The following is a 22,403-nucleotide window of genomic DNA, read 5'->3' on the forward strand; positions in this document are numbered from 1 at the left end:
GCAAAATAATCCCACCCATTACTAAATGCAATAATTTCTAATGCAGATTTTGGCCGGAGAAGGTTTTATTAGCTCATTTTCTGATTTAGCATGCTAATTAAGTACATGACTACCTTTCAGTCCCTTGGCCTATTCCCGTGTCTATAGTTAACTTATTGAACTAGGAACTTACAGAGAAAGATTTTGGACTTAAAAGAATACTGGTCCCACTCTAATAAGTATTCTAACAGGAGCCACCAGTATACATCAAAGTACAGCGCCAGACAGTATTCCATAATGAGCACGTCCTCATGGAAAAAGGTGCTTGCATGTGAGAACTGCTCAGAGCTGTGAAATCGTGAGGTAACTCAGATCTGTATCAATGCCTTGGACATCATTTAACTGGAGGAATTAGAAAACTGCCATATTACTAAATGGTAATTAATCACTTCCATCACAAAGCATCTTTGGAAAGAACAAGGCCGACTGATAATAGAACAAGGCATATTTCTTAAAGAGAAGGTGTTCATCAGTGGTGTACATTTTATTCAATTGTAATAAAAAATACAAAAACTAACCAGATATCTAAAATCCATCATACAGATTAAAAGCAAGTTGAAGAAGATGCTATTACAAGCAGTGAGGCTTTAAATTCTCAACACCTGCCCCACGTAAGGAACAATCCTACTTGTACTGCACATTGCTTAAAATGTTCACTTGAAAACTGTGGTGAGGAAGACAAAAACCATCACTAAGGTATAAATTACCTGCAAACAGAACACTGCCGCTGCGGCTGGAGAGCAGTGAACATCACTATCACAGAGTAGTTACGAGGTGGAGCCTTCACAAATCTTCGGAATTTGTCTCCATTCATGCGGATGACTGAGCGCCTTGAGCTCCACTCCATAAGCTGTTCCACCTTTTCAGCCAAAAGATTCTGTAATCAAGCACAAGAATGAGAAACGCTTAAACTTAAACTTCAAGAACTTTGTGGCTCTGTCCTGCCTTTACATCCTCTGAGCTCCTGTTCACTTACGGGGAGGTTAGGGGACACATCTATGTAGCTTATAGCACAATTTAGTCTTATATGTACATTTAAGAACAAGCAGTTTTTAAGTCTCTTAAAATAACTCAATCTACTCCTAAAGAGAATAGACATTTAAAATGAAGTCAGACATATAGGTTACTACTTCAGGCAAAGGAGTGCAGTAAAGTTGACTGTCTAAAAGAAAGATACCACTAAAAACTGGAAGCTTTAGAAAATGCAGCATTATGTTACATTAATTTTATATACTAAAAATCACAGCAGGATACTGTCAGTCACTCATATATTAAGCTGAAAGAAAAACATAGCTACAAAGAGAGAAAAATAGTCATTATGTTCAGAATTTTCCTACAAACATGCATCTTATTTGAGTGGCATTTATGTCAATATAAGTTTTGTATTTTGCTACAGGCAGAAGTGATCGCACCTTCTTATAAACTCACCCAGGCACTTCCCATTGTGAGATCGTATTTTTAGTCGCTTTTAAGACTGAGATCACAAAATGATTTTGGCTGAACTATGAGCATTAAGAAAAAAATATTTTGCTCGTGTGTAGTTTTTTCTTTTAAAGAAGGCATTCAATCACCTGAATGATTTAAAACCAGGCTATGGGATTTATTAAAAAGATGGCCCTTGTATCAAATACATTCATTTAACCATTCCTATGAAAATCTACTTAGATTTTTTTTTCAACTAAGTCTGAATTCACACATGCTCAGCAGAGACTCGCTACAGTTTTGTAGGTTGCCTACTTTCAGTGTGGTTGCCTTAATCATGCTCTAAGTGAACTGCTACACTTACCGTATACCAGGATCAATGCAACCATCCATCTTGTCTTAAGTGTTCAGTTCCCTGCTAAAGGATACTGTGGAAGCTGCCTATAATGAGTAATAGCAGAAAGGGAAAAAAAAAAAAATAAAAAGGAGAAAACTGGAGGGAGGGCAGGAAGAACGGAAAGAGAGAGAGACAGATATGGAGACAGAAAGTGAAGCAGCAAGCAAAATAGAAACTAAGGCCAAAAAACTGGAAGGTGTGAGATTGCGATAAAATAAGCATGAGCTGCCAAAAGGGCAGACAAACCAATCAGGAGCCACTGTGGAAGGGAAGAGTAGACCAGCTTAAAAAAAACATACTGAAACAGGGACCGCCTGGGAAAAAAGAACAAAACAATGGGCAGGACAAGGGTAAAATTCAACTGTTGGAAAAGAACAACTGTTTGGGCAAGGAGACAAGGCATCTTTTCTGTGACTTTTAAAAATACAAAAATACAAGAATTCCCTCATCTAGTAACATTTTGACAAATCAGCAAGGCTACATAAGGAGTCAAGATACATATACAGAGGGAGGGAAGGAGTAAACTTGAGGGATAAATGGAAAATACATTTTTAATAGAGAACTTACACCACAAAAAACTAGCAGAAGACGGCCCTTGTAAGGAGGGTCTTGCAAGGCAAAGCTTGTGACTGAAGTCTTGATACTAACAGAAGCTTTGATCATTGTAAATTTTGAAAAGCTTTGAGATCACCATGTTTATTTGAGCCCAGAAGGCCTTATATTTGTTTTAAACTTTCATTTCTATTCTTATACATTAGTTGATCTTTACAAACACAAATCTGAATGACAGATTACAATTTTGCTTATCATGAGAATACCAACAAATCAATTAATACTATTATTTTTTACTTTTATTTAAGTTTTTTGATTAAAAAAAGAATCACCAAGGATATCAGCTAAAAATAAAGCCTACTCATTTCCAAGATTTCTTAGGATTGGCAGTGCCTGGATTAAATCTTAATGCTCATTTCAAAAGATATGCTAGTTTTACATGAGGCACTCTAATTAGTAATGTTCAAAAAACATAAGGAGCTAAGAAGAACATGGAAAATGCTAGCAAAAGCTTCAAAAACTGAAGCAAAAAGATAAATTGAAAAGAACTAATAAAAAGACATAACAACTTTTAAATTAACACAGAAGGATGCATCGTTTTACTTGGTACAGAAAACCAGACACTTTTCAGAATAGATCTTATTCAAAGAAAAGAAATAGGACTCCATAAAGTATCAGTAAGTGATTTAAAGCAAAACCATGATCTTGACTGAAAAACAGGGAAGAAATAAAGCAGTGCTTTTTATTGCTACATTATTTATTTCTACTAAATAATCAACAACACAGGAAGAGACTTCCTTAAAGAAGTCAAGTCCCATACAAAGCTTTGTATGGAAACCTGTGCTACATTTGCCTTGCTTTTTTCGAGTTCGTTCACGTATAACATCACCTTCAGACGGCTCTCGGGCAATACTGGGAAGTTCACCAGAATGTTCACAACCACTTAGGTCTTCTGTCTTTTTTAATGCGTTAGGTAACTAAACCGGTATCAAATAAGTAAAGCAGGTAACTAAACTAGTACTTCAGGAGTATAAAATCATCATCAAAATTTTATTACTAGCTTCAGTGGATTCAGAAGTCATCTAGTTCTTTCAAATGTCAAATCATCATTCAATAGATGGTGAATAATCACTCAGATAAATGACAAAACATGTTTCTGTAAAGCCAAACCTCCTTAGAGATCTGACTGCATTAAGTATCCTAACACTGTTTGATTTACTTCTATTCCAGAAAGTCTCTTTTTGCAGAGTAACTGATACAAGACAGCTTGGGACTGACGGCTCAGGAATTCACAAGGAAGTCTGTGGAATTTCCTGTATTTTAAGACGCTCTGGTTTAGAACAACTTTACAGATATAGGAAGGTCTGATGATGTTTTGTCATTTATAAGACATTTGCACAATGCATGCTGCTGCAAAAGCTATCGCCTGTTTCTCACCTCATTTAATAATAAAATTCATAACATAAATATACTGTTAAATGAAGTTCCATTTTAGCTCTGCATTGCACTTTTTAAAGTCGGCACCTGTATTCAGGAAATGTGACACATCTCACGGTTGTGACTGTATTCTTTGGCTTCAGATCAAACGGGCACCTACTTCTCAGTCATTACATTCAGAAAATTGACCAGTTCTGCTTAAAAGGAAAAAATATATATATTTTAAACAAATGCTAAAACTAGCAGACCAGCCTTAGGAACTTTATAATCCAAAATGGATGGACCTTTTGATATTTTTATAATAAATAAAAAAGAAAATAAAGAAAATAAAAGTAAAAAGTTTGTAGAATAAAAATTTATTAAAAAAAACAAAACAAAACAGTGTGTTGAATAAATCTGAGTGTGGGCTGTATCTCCACTCAAAAATTTTCTCCTCTTTAAAAGATGGGTGTGTTAAAAATAAAGGGAAACAGCAAAAAAGAAAAGCTGACAGAAAGTATTTAGAAACAAGAGGCAGCAGTTTCCCTGTTGCCTTAATGGAAAAAAAAAGCTATTAATACCCCAGAAAGCATTGTTAGAAAAGACAACAGCCTACTCCAAATTATTCTTGTCATTTACTTCACTTAGAATGAAGATGACATGAATTTCGGCCTTTAATATTTTTTTCTTTTACCAATATGCATCATATGTTTACACTTCATTACCATCCAGAACATACACTGCCACCAAAATAAATCACCATTAGGATTCTAGACTTCTGCAAAAATTTTACTGAATTGCCTCTTTTCACCCAAACTTTTCTCCCACAGGAAATCTGGAAATAGGAGGAGATGGCCAATTCTGACTCACTGAACAAGAAAACTCATGTGATGACTGATAGACATAAACAATTGCAATTCACCTCTAGAAAAGATGATAGAGACATTTTCTCAAATTTGTCCAAGACTGCTAGTTTTCTGCTGTTTTCCAGAGTCTATGATAAAGACTTTATATTTGTTTAAATTTGTTTGTTTAGTTATAGAATTCCTCAGCACTTGCTAGCTTTATGCTGCTAACTCAAAGTGATTGTTTTAGCAGAAGCACTGAAGAAAAAAAAAAAAAAAGCACTAACATAAATCTAAGGAAGACAAATTCTTCCTGTAAGAAAGCTGCAATTTTTATGGTGCAAATAAAGTAACTATCAAATGGCTAATGGCTAACATCTACTGATAAAAGCATACACAACATTCAAATCAATGAGGGGGAGGAGCAGCCACGTCATTTATTTTCATTAGCTGATGCTTCTAACAGAATAAAAAGATGCCTAATATCTATGTGTGAAAACAGTACAAATGGTCACATCTTAATTGCCACTGCTACAGTGTGTCATAACAAATGAAAATAGGTAGCGTAGCAACATTTTTTCAAAAGTAAATAACCCTTATAAACAAAATTGAGAAAATCAGAATCCAGGAAATTTTTGATGGCACAATGAAAGCAGTTCTTTATTTAGGACAGGGATTTCCCCATGAAGAGAACACCTACGAAATCCGTTTTTGTTGCTGGGGAAGGGGCAGAGTCATTAACGTTCTGGCCTCAATCCCGTAAAGCAGATGAGCAGTCCCCCATGAAATACGGCACTTAGGACAGCAACTCTAGTAATTCTGCTTTTGCCTCTCTGGTTAGCAAAAGATTTTTCCACTTGCAGTTGTTCACACCACTGAGTCAAGAGCAAAGAAGATGAATAAAGAATGAAATTTGTCTGCTATATATCCCAGTTTCCACAGATGCGATGGAACAGACTATGCCACCTGTCCAAAAGGTAGGCAAACCGTGACAAGTTGTGAACAATAAGATCCTGGCAGGCCTCGCTTCTGGCATCCACATCTGGTTAGAAGCCCCCCAAGTAATTCCCTGGTCGGGACTGCTTCCCAATGCTCCGGCATATCTCCTCCCTGCCTCTTAACCTAACACAGCTTGGCATCTACCAGCCTTCCCTTTCATACTCTGTGACTAGCAGATTAGCAACTCAAAACACAGCTTTATTCATTCATTCTCCCAAGGTACAATGCAGACAAATGATAAACAATAATAACAACAGCCATGGACACATAGATCTCCCCTCACTTGACTGTTAATCTTCCTCTGGCAAATTTGCTAAGTTTCTCTTGGCCCAACTCAAACCATCTCTCTCTGGAGGAAATAAATAAATAAATAAATAAATATTTTTTTTCCTCCCCAGTTGCAGCTTGTTCTGGCTGCCCCTGAATGCCATTGCTATTCTCAAGACAAACCTCTTATTTCTTAAGTCAAAATATTTAAGATATTAAATTCTTGTTGATTCAGACTGCTAATCTCGGAAATACATATCACACCAAAGAGTATGGCAAAAGGTAGTTTCTCCTTGGTTCTCACTAAATCTTTATCAGATCATCTTTAGCATTATCATATTTTTTACCGGTTCCTATTACAGAAACTGTATTTATTATCTACTTTTTAAAACTTCCTTTGATTTACTTTGCCTTCACTCAGAATAACATCACACAAGTAACTTAAGGCAAAGAACAAAGACCCAAAGCCGCTGTTCAGTGCTTCAGTTTCTAAACTAGCCTCTCTTCATTTGAAACATATTGTCTCTGCCAACTAGCCTCCGTCAGCTGGACAGGTTTCAGCTCTTCCTCAGGCAAGAGGTTGCCCCCTGACTACTACGAGACATGGGAATGGGGAAGACATCAGCTCTGGAAAGGCAGGGTCAAGGGTTGTAAGGGGATACACAGATACTAATGAAAAGGCCTCAAAATAATTTTAAGAATTCTAATTCTAATTCTTAGAATTAGACGGGGACTCAATCTGCTGGCAGTAATTCTGTCTACTACTATTAAGGCAGAGGCATTGCTTGTTACCAAGCCATTCTGCTTTCCTGATGAAAAATTCATCTTCAGACCAGTAGCTCAATCTTCCCAGTTTCTGTAGCGCAATCAATAAAAGCAAAGAGTTTATAATTAACAATTTCATGTTACGTTTGCTAGTGGGGATGAATTAAATTTAAGAACACATTTTAAGGATTCTAAGTTATGATTTGTCACTCAGAACATCTGAGGTGACTTCCATGTTCCTCCATGAGTATGTCACCAAAGACAGCTAATGCAGGCTCAAACACTGCCATTGATGAAGACTTCACTGTTTTAAGTCAGGGGAGTCACAGCCCCAAGAAAGCCTGGCTGTGTAGGTAATTATTTCAGGACAAAACACATTGTAAAAAACAAGGTTGTATTGACCAAGGCACATAAGATGCCTCGTAAACCTCTCGTAATCTGAAGTACCTAGTTTAAATTCCAACTTCCTGTACCATTCTTCTTTTTTTTGTCTTTAATTACATTAAGAATAATAGTATAGAGAAATTGTACTAAATAGATGCACTTCAGCAGCTCCTTGGTAGCTCCTACTACTAGCTCCTATAAAAACAGGTCTAAACAAGACTAAACATTCAGGAGATATGGAATTAGTAACTCCATTAGTTTAACAGCAGAAAGGACAATGAAATTAACATTTAAAAATGATATTGTTTATTTAATTTTAGTGATTAATTTCTTGTGTTGTCATTTTTTCTCCTGATACCTGTATATATGAAAACATAATTTATACTACCAATATTTCATTTTTCTTGAGCATAGATCCAGACAAATTATTTCCTTAATTCACAAAGAACCACTACCTAAACACGATTAGAGAAGCCATGTAAACTGGCACAGTATGACTGACTTGATATCATGCTCCACTGACTTGAAATAAAAATAGCTGTGATGACTTACAGCTGAGGGTTTGCTTCTTGGAATCAGACACTGATTTTCATCTTTACAGCTGAGGGTTTGCTTCTTGGAATCAGACACTGATTTTCATCTTTACACTGAATAGCCTACATTTTGTGATATTAAGCCTAAAATGTCCTTTTAACTCTGAACAGTTAAAGTAACACAGAACTACAAGTACTGAAGGCTTTTGATTTTAGCCCATATGTTGCTCTATTAGCAATGAAAGAAAAAACTGGTTGATTTCCTATTACACAGAGCTGTCATCTTCTGATCATTACACAAAAGAATAAAATTTATGTTAATTTCTCACTGTACAAAAAACACTAGGAAGTAGCTTGTATAATGGTTTACGTGGATGTATTCTTTGCTGGTGGTTTCAGGAGTTCTTAGTGTACCCTTCACTAGCTCTTTCACGGTAAAAACAGATTTCACTGAAAGACCCTTAATTGCCATAAAGCCCACTGCAAAACTGAAATGCACTTTCAAAATACAGAAAAAAATGTTCATTTTTGTAAATAATACATCTCAAAATATTTATAATTTGTCACACATTTTATTTTTTAGCAAGTGGAATTATTCATGAAATTATTCACCTAATATTTAATTAAGTCTGCAAAGCCTACAATATAATTTATAGAGTAGGATGTTAGTATCGCAAACAAGTAAATGGTTAACTTTAGGAAAGAGTACCTCTACTGTATTGCACTAAATAAACACAAGGTAAACAGTTTAACAGTTTACAGAATAAGCTTAGGAAAGATGCCTTAGACTATTATAGCCGTTCCCCTACTTTTTTATTTTACTATTGTTTAAAAACACGGAAGCAATTAAAAATGTAACGGGAAATAGCAAAAGGATGAATTATGAATTAGAGAAAAGATACTACAACAAAAGCATCAGTGTAACCTCAAAATGTATTCTGCTTAGGTCACCTTTACATTGTAAGGATATTACTCTTGGGAGAGCATAATATAGGGCAACCAGGATGATTCCAAGAGTACATTAAACAGAAAGGCTTAAAAAGTCCAACTTCTTCTCAGAGGAAAACACTTCAGGGTGACCTAGCAAAAATATTGCAGAAGTTCTTGATTAAAAGATGGGGGGGAAAAGCTTTTGCAAAATGTTAAAAGGATGCAACACTTAAAAATTAGTAAGATCAGCACAGATATTTCAATTCAATAATAAGATGTCTAACCTACTAATTCTAAATGACTGTATATTTTTTTCAATATTTAGAACCCTTCAGATCTCTGATAACTGGATACGAGCATATTTTTTGGAGTACTAGTTTAGGATTTTTAAATAGATGTTTCAGGTTAATCCTATGTGCAATTATTATTTCAGAAACAAAAGCTCTTTCAAAGTCCAGGGACAAGTCTCACAACTGCAGATCATCAGGACATGCTGTGACATACTCATACAGTCTGCCATTTTTGAAGACTTGTGAGTTTTTGCTAAGACTGAATTTAGCTACAACAGCCTTTTAAACTAATTTCTGTATGTTGAAGCCATTACCATTTTGAGTTTTAGGAATTCTTACACACATCTCCCAAGAGCTTTAATCAAGCTTAAATATGTTGTAAGCCTCAGTCTGGCTAAATTTACAGTAGAGGACTATGAATTAACTACTGGAAGCTATTCAAGAGCTATTACATAATTTGTGAACCTATCTCTTACTATAAGGAATACTGACTTCTCAGACACATTATTAATGTTGTGTTTATTTTAAAAAATGAAATAACTTTGGCTGCCATTCCTTCCCCTTCACTCCTTTACTATTTGCTACGATCAGAGCCAGCCTTACTTAAACCATCTAGATCACCTGAAGAAATGTCATTTGTCTAGTAAAAGCAAAGGCTGAATAGCATAGAAAATAGATACAAGCCTTTCCTCTTCCTCAAATATCATTCTTCTGTTGTTCTCTAAGCCTAGAGTCCAAAGTGGCTTTGAAAACATCAAAGCAGGGTCTCTTTTCTTGAATTATATTCTTGTCTGACAGCTTATCTTAACAAATAGTGCTTGAGAGAAGTTGAGCATTTCTCCAAACAGTGCGACATTACCAACTGTTCCCCATCAACTTTATTGCAAATTGTTATGCTCTACTGAATCTCTTTAAAACAAGAGAATTACTATTAAAAAAATTATTGTTACAGAAAAAGCTAAAAGAACTTGGTAATCCAGGATCAGGTTGCTCATGTATTAAATAGTTTTGTACATATCAGTGCATGTACCTCATGTATTTTATATAGAATGAGGAGATGCTGCGCAGGGAGAAATTCAAATAACTTGCATTTAACAATGGAAAGCAGAGAGAAAAGGGAAAAGAGAAACAGGAAAGAAAACCCGTTCAGAATAATTTGTTCTGCAGTATTTTCTGTACCATAAGAGAACAACTAGAAGAAAATAAAAGTCAACTTTAACTTGAACTTAATGTTTCTTTGGAATAGAATTCAGGCAATCAGAATATTGACTTCAAGCCTGAATATGACAAAGACAGTCTGCAAGTCTTCATGCCTAGATTTTGCCCTCTGCAAATTGATGCTAAATTTCATATCTAGTCTCGTTGTAGATTCAGTTAATACCTCTAGAGCAATTTTGGAACATTAGATGGAAAGCGTAGTATTCAAAGCACATGGCCATGACCAGAAATCGCCTTACTGAACAGTAGCTCCAACCTACTTTTTGTTCTTGGTGAACGTAAAGCAAATTCTACTAACAAAACCACCCTTTTGCTCAAAGTGAATGCTGACACTCTTTGCTCCACATTTCATGATAAAGTAATTCAAAAATCTGCATTCCAACAAATATGTACACAGTGCTGTTGAATTACAGGCTGGTGAAAAGCATCTGGTTGAAAAATTTTCTGGCTATGAGCTATGCCAGTAAGGTGTGCATGCCGAGTTCAGAACATACAACGCAAGACAGTATTTTAAGTGAACTGGTATGAACAAGAATATCTTATGTACCCAGACATAGGAACTGAAATGTGAAGATTTGTTCTGTTAAGCATTATCCTATCTCACCATCCAGTCAGATAAAATTTTGGTTTTCTGTTCTTCTTTTTGGAGAACGATTCTGTTATCAAAAGAAAAATGTGTAAGCAAAGGTCATGGGTTCGCTTTTTTTGTTATTATTAAGAGGATTCTGAAGTACCTATTCCCTCTCGTAACCTTTATTACTAATAAAAAAAGGTTACTTTGCTGATTAGTACACTGGGGAAGTAAACAATGGAGTTAAATTTCTCATCTGCTTCATCACTTCTCAATACACTGCAAACAGTAATTGAACTGAAAGACAAATGGCAGAGCATAAATGTGGTGATAAGCAATAAACATTTTCTATCTTGTGACAAGCAAAATCAGCCAAGTAGGTACTTTCTGAAATAATCCTATGCATGTCTAACTGTGCACAAACTAGTCTATGCACAAGATAAGTACTTCAATGGTTAGAATCAAGGAATTGCAATGAAAATTGTTATCAAATAGCTTTAGAGTGGAAAAAGTTAATACTGTTACTCCAGACCGTGAAGCATCATCTAAATAGCCACCATGGAAACTAGAGGGTACTATCTGGGAAAATACTGTGTGTACCTGTCTTGCTCATACTGTCTCTTCCTAAGCATTGCTACTGGCTGCTTGTCAGGGAGGGACACTGTGCTAGGCAGACCTCTGGCATGAGACCTACAACACCAACTGCTATACAGGCAGCTTCTTTGCTGCATAGAATTTAAAAGATCAAAATAAATCAATTTTTTTTCAGTTTAGATACTACCTCTTTCATTTTGCAATACGAATTTTTTCCTGTTTAACCAAACAGATTTTTTAAGAATAACATTTCTATTTCAAAGCTGTTAACTTTAATAATCCCTGCTGCTTTACAGATATTTTTGGAATGCTTTCAAACATGGATGACTTGGGAGGAAACTATTTAAAAACAAGTGATAGCACATCACCAAACAGTATATATACTAACTAGTTTAAGTTTGTAATTGTGTGAAACTTTTAGACAATGCCACATCAGAAGTTAAAACATGCTTTAGTACCTGATGGTACAGTATTGCCACAGTGTTTCCAGCATTATAAAACTCTTCTGTCAGAGCATAAATATTGAACACAGTGTAGTGGTATGTATCAACTGCAAAACTTATAAGTAGCAAAGGCATCTTCATATAAGCATTGTTTGCCTTTAAATAAGACTGCTTATTGTTCTTAGCAGCAAAATAATCTGCCTTTATACCTAGAATTTATTGAAAGACACTTATAATCTTCAATATAAAAACTATGTCTCCCCTCCCCCCCAAAACATAGTAGAGAATGTGCTAAAGCCACCTCCTTTAAAGAAAAAAATTTGGCTGTCCCAGCTGTTATTGAGGGAACACCTTCCCTTCTTTCAGTTCACTGCTACTACTGTTTCAGTCCTTTTAATGGATGAATCAACTTTTCCCTGGTTACATCTAAGCAGGATTCATCCGTAGGGAGTGTCCTAGCCCGCCCAGGCCAGAATCGCCACTTACAGCCCATGGTACTGGGCGGGGGGAGGAAGAGACATGGAGAGGGGCGGCAACGGGAGACCCACTGGCAACGATCCCACCTGGAGAGTGAGGATTGACTTCTCAGTAACAAATTAAGTGAACTCCTTTTCAGAAAGTTTTCAAGTGAAAGGCAAAATAATAAACACCTATATAACCAAACTAGATTCTTTGATGCAGAATTCAAGGACTGTTTTCACAAAATACAACAGAGGTATGGGTTTACTTGTTTCTAACAAGGAATTGTTTTCCCTTCACTTGCTGTTTGCAAGATTCACCTATTTTCAATTAGAAAAACAGACTAAGGACCAAATCCACAGAGATGGATTAGGCATGCCAACCAAGCCCAAACGGGTTCTCTCCAAAATCCTGTACAGCTGCACTAGAAATAAGAGTTGCCTACATCTTTCACATACATATCACTCAAAAAAGCATGGCAAAACACTCTCTTAAAAGCTTACCCGCGTGCACATGACAAAAAATTATCCCAAATTTGCCAAGGTTGAAGGTAGCTTGTATGTAGATCCAGATGAGATTCACATGCTAAAAATTCCCACATCTTTTTGACTCCCAGACTGGGTCCAGTCATAGAGTAGACTTGTAACACAGGTTTGATCTCAAAGAAAAAATTTATAGTAACACTTTCTCAAATGGAGTAATTGAACAGTGGGTCCATCTGCCCTTTCATAAATGAAGCAGTGATAAGAACACTCTCATTAAGAAAGCTGAGTTCTCACGCTTCTGCCCAAGAGAATCAAATCGCATCCTCCACGTTACTATGGCCATGTATTTGCAGCACTCAATTTAACAGGTGGATGAGCTGGGAAGGATGAATTTCAGTCCTTGTTTTAAGTTCTGCTTTTAAGATTAAACCATTACAACTGATACAGAGAAAACAAACCTTTTAATGCTTTTCCTTTTTCAGTCTCCTCTAAAAGCTTATCTCTAATTAGGTGGCTAACAAAATCAACACTAGTGACATTGGTTGGAACAGGGAATGAAAAAGTTAGAGACAATATATAAAAGTTTGATGTTCTGAAATCAGGTAGGTCTAAAGTAATCCATTCTTCAATATTTAGGGAACTGCCTGAAGCAATCTCAGTGTTTCAATTTGAGAATCAGTGAGTATATTGGGATCCAGATGATGGGGAAGAACTGTGCTACGAATAAAAGGGGAAAGGATACTAAAGAAAAAATAGATAGGTGTTACCAGGTGAAGCCTTTGTGTTTGTGATTAGAGACACAGTAAGGTTTCACTAATATTATTTATTCTCTTTATGTTTCACCTGTAGACCTAAGTACCTGTAGGATAAAGCCTCCAATGTAAAGATATGGTAGAAAAGACATTAACATCACTTAAAATAGCATTCCCTCTCTCACTACATGGAAATTATAGTTCTTACAGCTGCTATGTCTGCAGTTAACAGGGTTAAAAATAACTGCTGATTTTCTGCAAAAAATGCTAGATTTTGCTTTTTCTAAAGAGAAAAATTCTAATTCCAAGACCTAACAAGTCAAGAAATATTAAGCCTTAATTCTGTAAAAGACCTGATAGAGACTGCTGATTATTCTACTTCTCAAGTTAAGGAAAACAGAAAGAATACTCCTACTTTTGAAATGCAGGTTGTTTAAAGATAGGGAAGAAAGGTAAAGGAAAAAGTATTTGGCAGTTTGTTTTTAGTGTTTGCTTTCAAGGTGCTCATCAACGTAGAATAATGGATAACTAAAGGCATGGTTGTAAAAGCCGTACGTTCCACAAATCTATCCTAGGGACTCTCCTTCAGAAAAATTAGAAGGATAATTTTGTGAAGTACTTTCACTGATTTTTTTTCAGCTGAAGAGCAGGCAGCTCTGTGTCCATGATTACCTGAATGAATTTTGACACATTCTGAAGTCCACTGTAGCCACAGAACAAGCACCCGGTACAATATCCCTGTATATATTTTCCATCCTTCTCCACTTGCAGCTGAGGGACATCCTGAGATAGAAGTGCTACTTTTGTATTTAAAATACTTTGGAAATTCCACAAAGCATAAACACTGAAATATTAGTGAAGTCAAAGGCTGCGTTATCTTTACAGGACACATTCATACATTTGGTGAATAAAATTTATGCAGCTTCTTGTCTCTTCCGAATCAGCAGCTAAGTGAAAAGATACACTACAGCTAACTCAATTTATTATCTAACTTTTAAGCATTCTAGTTTTGAAATCTGCATTCAATAAAGTCAATATTTACACACAGGTTACCACTCCACCTTTCAGCAGTCCATCTCCAACTCCTGTCCCATCTACTTTTTAAAATCAGTGTGAAAAAAAAATATGCATCTCAGAAGCCTTGTTTTGTGACCTCGTGAATCTCTAGAAGCAGCTTTCACAGAAAAATCTCACTTTAGGAGTGCAAAGGTCTGCACTTTCTGCCTTGTGACCCTATATAAGACTGCTTCCCTAGTTTCCCGACAAATGCTATACCATTTTCCATGATGCTGAAATACTAAAGGAAGTCAGCTATACCAACAGATCCATAAAGAAAGTTAAACCAAATCATTTTCCAGTTAGAACATCAGATATGTTGCCACTGTTATTTCTGTGACAGCACAACAGTCTAAGCTATTCAGCCTAACAGTCATCCCTTCCTATCAGAAAGGAGAAAGCACGAAGACTGCAGCAGGGAGTAGCCAGTAAACAGAAGATGCTGTTCTGATCTATTTATTTGTCAATTTAACATTATAAACTCATTTAAAAAGATGACTTAATAGATGACTTAACTCACTAGTGAAAGATCAAGCTAGAAAAAATCTTTGATAAGCTTAGGGAGCTAAGTTTAGGGAGCGGGAGGGAAATGAGAGGGTCATACTTTTGATAGATTAACAATAACTGCTGTGAAAGGAAGATTTACAAAGGTCTAAAAACAAAGCAAAGATCTGATAAACAGAATGTAAAGCTCATCAGTAATTTTAAGCACCAAAATTGATGAGTATTTATTGAACATGCAAGAATATCAACCAAGTTCATCCAATTAAAAGGAAAAATTTCAATCAGGAATATTCATTTCATGTTGGCTGTCTCACCAAAAACATAATTAATTAGGGAAATTTTCATTAATGAAAGTGGCTGAAAGGTCTTATGGCCTTAAAAATACCTCAAAAAATTTGTGCTTATTAGCATATTTGAATTTTAATCTGGCATAATTTACACTCCATGATGTATAAGCGAGACATGATTTCCTATTTCATGAACTGCGCACTAGCAAATAGCTTTTCTACAGAAGTGTACTAACCTTTGTCACAAAACTTCCTTCCCCTTTTGCTGGGGGGGGGAATTCAATATTAGCTTTATGGATGTGCCCATCCCTAAATAAAATTCTCAAACTTTTACAACTAATTTGTTTCCTCTATACTTGGACAAGAAGAAAACAATTAGGAAAAACACCCCAATTCTGACAAGTCTAGAAATGAAACCTACATAATGAGAATTATATTAATATTTAAGAAATCCGCTGCAGACACTTCAGCTCATCCCCATACATCTTCACTGAAATAATACGTCAGTGACAACAGGGAGGAGAAAAGCATCCTCAAAAATTAGATGCAATTACTGTCCTAATCCCTACAGACACAAAGACTGAGAGTACACTTTATCTCCATTTGACAGAAACTTACCCTTTCGCAAGAATGCCATATGATTTGCTATAAACTTTTAGTTCTGAATCACACACAAAAATAACAATATGAGGCATTATTTTCTAATTTACTATCCTGGCACGTAAGTATTTGTCTTCCCTTCCAACAACTTCGTTCAACTGAATTGAATTTACTCTGCAAAACAATATAATTCTAATAAGGAAGTCATTTATAAAATGTATATAGGACACAATAAATAGAAAAATTAAAAATAACAGTCAAATGTTCTGCACTATATTTACACTAAGCTACATATGCAGGAATTAAATTGTATGAACATTAATCACATGCACAAATGAGCTGCTTTAAATACACTGTACAAATAGCACTCCTAATAGACTGAAATGATTTGACTAACTGATATATTCTTGGATATTTGGTCAAGCTCAAATACCCAACAATTCAATTGGACTTTTTTTTTTTTTTTTAAACAAGGTGAAAAGAGACAGTCAGTATTTTTCTGAAAAATGTTACTTTGCCAAAAATACATGAACATATAGTTCAAAAGATGAATTAGAATATAAAAATCCAAGTATTCAAAGACCTCATAAAATACGACAGGGCTCCTGGGTCTGATAGCTTTCTACCAGCTCTTCATAAAAAAGAAAAAAAGTAGTTTGTGGTGTGACTAAATCACTTTGCATATACACAACTCTGTCTTCAGGGTTAGTTATCAGAATCTGTAACACTAAAATTAAAATTTATATTTATACAAAAACAAATACTGTTTTTCGAAATACATAATAGAGAGTTTTCACTTCAAAATATACGGTTAACACAAGAGGAAAGTTTATTCTTCTGCTACTTTTAAATTGCATTGGCAGAAAAATAACAAGATGCAGTTAAGCCAGTCTTCTGACAATTAAAAATGGCAAATTTCAACCAACACAAGAACTTTCACGAAAGGGTTTACTTTAAAAATGTTAAAACAAAAAGATATATAGCAGGGGCAAGCAAAACCCTGCACAGGGACTGTGAGTTTTAAAAGAGAGTTGTGCTGGAGGGAGTTCAGTTCCTTAATCAACTGTAAAAAACACTCTACAGCTAGCTCTATTACCTGCTATCTTTCCTCACAGTCCGTACTCAGTTCAGTTAGCAGCTCCTTCTTCTCTTATCCCCATTTGCATCAGCACAGAAATGAAAGTATCCACTTTTCCCACAGGAATGAATGAGAAGAAAATGAGGAAAGGATCACTGAATGAGAAGAAAATGAGGAAAGGATCACTGACTGCTACCTTCCTGCCCATGCTACTGACCACTGGAATTGTAAGTGGAACAGAGAGGACAGAAAAGAAAGACTCAGAAAACTGGGCAACTTATTTTTCTAAGAAGAGTTTCAGAAGATGTTTACTTATTTTAAAGTGATACAGGATCAATGACGATATAGGGGAGGAAAGAAGAAGATCTGGAAAATGGCTGAGAGACTATCAGCATAAAAGATGAGAGCATCTGCCATAGTCAACACATGATTGAACAGTATATTTAAATACATCCTATACAGGTTGAAGAAGCAAGAAGTTATATGCAAGGCCTTACACAAAAGCCTTCAAAAAAAATCCAGGGCAGCTGTATTTGACTCAGAACTGAACAACCTTTTAAACTGTAGAACAATATATTTTTTCTTCTCCAATATTACAATGATAAAGATTTTACAGATGAGATTAGGTTGTCTAAGGAATGAGCAAAGTAACATTGTCTTCATTCTATGCTCTTAATTGATTTTCTGCAATGAATTACTATTTCAGTATTGCTGTTATTTATACAATCAGAGTGCTAAGAAATTCTAGTCAAGGGGAAGAATTTAACTGTGCCAGGTACTGGGCAAGCACAGAACAGAGAGTTCTTGTCCCACGAGTTTAGCAGCTATGAATACAGCAAGCGATAATAGATCTCATTTGTTTGTTTCTGTATGTCTGCACAGAGAATATAATGAAGGCAACTGTGGATCATGTTGACCAAGGTCTTCACCATATCTATTGTATAACCACTGTCAAGTTTTTGGAAGCATGACAGCAAAAGAGACTTAAAGAGGGATTTAAAAAAACAGGAGTCTTTGTAATGTTTTCCGAGGTGTCTTCAATGGGAAAATCTTAATAAATTTACTCAAAGGTGCTTGGTTTTAGATTTAAACAAATGGACAATGAAGAATGACACTGCAGGATAACCAAAAGTAGGGAGTTATCAAAAATGTCTGCTTATGCACAGAAAGAGTAAAATAAAATATTTTCTGTAGCTTTTGCTTACTTTAACAATTCAGAAGTAAATGGTTTGTTTGTCACAAATATTAAAGGATCAGGGCCAGAATACAAACAAAAGGCAGATCTGATAAGTAAAATGCTGTCTTTTTTGTAAGTTTTCAGAGCAGTCATTACTTTAATATTCATCAACTATAGAGACCCTTTATTTTATCCCTGAAGCCCTAGTTATTGTGAACCCACACTGTCATCTGCATTTTTTTGCAAGAATGCATTCTCTCTCTTTTTAGAAAACTTAATTAAATCTTTAATAAGCCAGTATAAATGTAAAGGATGTGGAACACAAAATATCACCTTATGCATATTTATTAAATTTCTATAAACCCTAAAGCATTTCTCTCCAAAGTAATGGGGTGTGTGTGGGGGGGGTGGGGGGGGTAAGATTTCACTTTACCTGCCCTGCCAATTCCCTTTCTTGTAATAATGCCATCTGTTAGTCTTCATGACAGGGACCTTACTACTTCAAACCATCTGGAGATAGCATCTTAGTATCTAGCATTGGTATCAGCCCTACAGCCTAAGTCACAGCTGATCACTTCCTCAGGTAACTGATTAAAACAATTTCACACAATGATTAGAATAATGTTATCTGTGAAATCTACCCATCCTCACCATGTGGGCAGTTTTGTTTTCATTTTCTTGCTCAAACTCTTGCAAATAAAGTCATCTGTAAGATCACGGAGGAAGTCAGCAATGACATTCAAGTGGTGTCACCATCATGCAGTTATGAGAACTCATGTTGAAACTAGTGATAGCACCAGTGCAATTTCTTGAAGTTCTTAATCTAACACATTTACCTCAGGTAATTCATTAGACCTCCTTTGACAAACAAAGATGGACTGATCACAGAACTGAATACTGATGGTTGTATATATGCAAATGATCTTTGTCTTTGTAACAAACACTACTTTTATGTAATACTAGCATATTCAAGAAATTCCAGATGACAGAGAGGGAGGGAGAAGTAGTGAAGCCAAAACAATGTTGTAATGTTTTAAGCTGCACTGTTTTTGGAGATGTTTCTTCAATAAAAACATCTTAATTCCAACTCTGAAGCTTGTGATGAAAACTCTATAAATGAATTGATTGATTAGACATTGGTGCAGTGTTGCTTTCCTCAAGTTGTGTAAAATTCAAAACATCTATGAAAGCATGACTTAAATTATTCATCTGGTCTGACTTTCAGATCTACAAATGACATTTAGAGTGTCGGCACTGCTAATTTCAGTGCTGAGTACTTTGAGAGAAACATTCAGCTAATATTCTAACAAATGGTCCCACTAACTTTCAAGTACCAAAAAACCCCAATGATTAAAAAAATAGCAGAAAAGCTAATTTGTCACTCTGCAAGGCAGTTATGCCTTGTTGATACAAACACGTGGCATACTGAAAGAATATGCAGCATACAAGATGAACTGCAGAACAGGAATCAATTAGGAAAATTCTGCCGGTTATAGATAATTTTCATAGTTTAAGCCAAAGAGCACAATTTCAATCACTGAATCTGACCTACTGCAAAACAAGACCCTTAGAATCACACCCGACTGCTGTATTAATTCCATGATTTATACAGTTCAAAGCAGACTTTTAGGAAGAATCTTATTCTAAAGACTGAGACACAAAATAGACTAAATCCCCAAGTAAATTAACCAGCAGTTTTTAATACCTTACATTAAAAAAATTGCACCTAATTTCTGATCTCACTCGCCTAAGGCTTTCAGCTGTCAAACTAAACAGCTAATTTTCTGCTAGATGAGAGACACCTTAACAGATCTTTCCCTATATAGTTTTAGGTTGTGGTAAAGGCCATCCTGAATGTTTGTTTTTATACAAGCCTGAATTTGAGTCTTTCACTTTTAGGCACATTACAAGTATTTGTTGCAATTCTTTTCTAAATGCTTTGCTATTTGTCAACATATTCTTCTGGTATTTTTTTGATACCAAAACTGGCTATAATATACTATCAATAGTCACACCTGTGCTAGTACTCTGTGCATACAAAACTTCTTCAGCGGAATATTTTCTCAATTGTTTATTCTGGAATCATGCTCACTCTCTTCACAACAGCTTAGAATTGGTATTCACTTTCACAGAACAAGAAAAAAAGCAACAAAGTTACAGCTTTCAATATCTAACACAGGACAGGACAATATAGAATCTAAGCTAAAATGCTAAAACCAGTGTCTTCTGACTGTAAATTCACAAGGTCATGTCTACAGTGTTTTGCAGTAACATCATCTCATCAAGTACCTTCCTTGTATGTTTAAGTTCTTGATATTTAGCGTCTCTGCAATTTCAACTAACAGTACCTTGAACTAAGTGAGTTTGATGTTCTGGCTTGTTTGTACTATTCTTTGTGTTTCATTTGATCTTCTGTCACAGTGGAGATTTTACATATTCCCTTGAACTATATGAAGCACAGAACACAAAACATAGTCAACATATTTCTTTTGGAGGTGTAAGACTTATTCCAAATGTTTCTCCATACTCCAAGCTTTTATCTTTAATAAAAATAGAATAGAGAAAGAGCTATTTCTTCAAAATAATGAAAGTTTATTTTTGGTAGTAAGGCAGGTTCAGAGTTAAACTATGATTTGGGAACCAAGACAATGTTCTCCCAGTTGAAAATATAAAACAATATTTTGGGTTGCTATAATGTATTGTTATATGACCACAGGTTTAGCTCAATTTTTCAAGAAAGGCTGATTGACAGTACCTCAAGAAGAGTCAGGTTTTATACCGGGTTGATCTCCATCATAAATTCATTCCAATTTTGAAGGAGTACCACTGAAAATACTGCCTCTCATCCTCACACATGCCATCCTAAAGACTGTAGATGAATTGTCACCTCTTCAAAAACCATGGCATGTCAGAAACATAGGTGAAAAGAATAGCATCATGCTGCCTGTCCAACAAAGCACATTTTTTCCTTTTGTATAAAGCTTCAGAAAAAATAGTTGGGAGTACTGTTTGATGGATACCAACTTCAGTGGGACATTCTACACAGACATACACATTCACAGGACTAAGTATTATCAAATATTATATCCTATCCATCTGTATTCTGATTATCAAAGCAGATGAATAAAATATACGCAAGCAGAAAAGGTCAATTTAGAAGCAAGAAAAATAAGCACAGATTTAGTATTACAGTCTTTTAAGTGTTATGTTCCATACATAGTCTGAGAATCTCTATTACCTAACTAGTCAAAACAGATTTTTCAAAATCTCAAACTTCTACAGCCAATCTCGCACTTAGAGAACTAAAACTGCAGATGATACAAAACTGGGAGGAGTGGTTGATATCTAAGATGGCTGAGGCTGATCAGCTGAAAATAAAAGGACCTGAGGGTCCTGGTGGACAACGAGCTGAAGATGAGCCAGCTATGCATCCTTGCAGGCCAACAGCATCCTGGGCTGCAAAGCACTGCTCCAAGCTGAGGGAGGTGATTATTACTTCTTCAGAAAAAGTCAACATATCAATAACCGTACCAAATGTATGAAATTTGTATTCAGTTATTCTTATTAAATATATCTTTGCCAAAATCTTTATGGTAAGTAATGATTTTCATCTAAATTGTCAGAACAACTAAAATTAGAGTCATATACTCGCAATTTTAAAAAATAATATTATCATATAAAGCATCCATTACTTAAAGTGAATAAAGTAGCTCAACCTTGCATTAAAAAACAAAATTAGAGCATTTACTATTTAATCATGGGGAAAAAAATGTGGGCAGAAGGGACCTCCAGAGGTCACCAGTCCAATCATCTGTTCAAAGCACGGCTAACGTCAGGAGTTAGACTGGGTTGCTGAGGGCCTTGTACCATCGAGTTTTGAAAGTCTCCAGAGAGGGAGATTCCACAGCCTCTGTAGGCAACCTGTTCATTATGAAAACTTTTCCCTAATACCAATGAGAATTTCCCCCTTGTTGCATCTTGTGACCTTCATCTCTTGTCCTTTCACTATGCACTTCTGAAAAATCTAGAAATCTAGCTCCATCTTTTCTATAAAGCCCTTTAGGCAGTGCAAGACTTCAAAAATATTCCCTCCCTGCCCATGTTTACTCCAGGCTAAACAAACCCAATTCTCAAATCTCTCCCCATTTGTCCTGTGTTAGAGTCTCCTAAAACATTCAGCGTCTACCCAATGGACTTCAGCTCACCAGTATCTCTCATACTGAGTGGTGGAAAGAGACAAGGGGGACCAGAACTGGACACTACTCCTAGATTCAGGCTCACCAGTGCTGAATCTGCGATCACTTCCCTTAATTACTTTCTTGCTAGTGCAAGTTAGTATT

At 35.7% G+C, this 22,403-nt stretch overlaps 1 protein-coding gene across 8 annotated transcripts in view; it reads right to left on the bottom strand.

Moving 5' to 3' along the window:
- TUSC3 (tumor suppressor candidate 3) overlaps positions 1-22,403 on the bottom strand; it is a 144,802-nt gene that overhangs the window by 93,392 nt on the left and 29,007 nt on the right. For all 8 annotated transcript variants that reach the window (XR_010389061.1, XR_010389060.1, XR_010389058.1 and 5 more), the window contains exon 2: positions 747-916. Coding sequence is in view for 4 of the 8 variants with exons in the window: in XM_026105379.2 (XP_025961164.1) it covers positions 747-916 (170 nt within the window). In the remaining 4 variants the exon portion in view is untranslated. The remainder of the gene's footprint in view (positions 1-746; positions 917-22,403) is intronic.

This window comes from Dromaius novaehollandiae, chromosome 4 (assembly GCF_036370855.1).
Source record: "Dromaius novaehollandiae isolate bDroNov1 chromosome 4, bDroNov1.hap1, whole genome shotgun sequence".
Lineage (NCBI taxonomy): Eukaryota > Metazoa > Chordata > Aves > Casuariiformes > Dromaiidae > Dromaius > Dromaius novaehollandiae.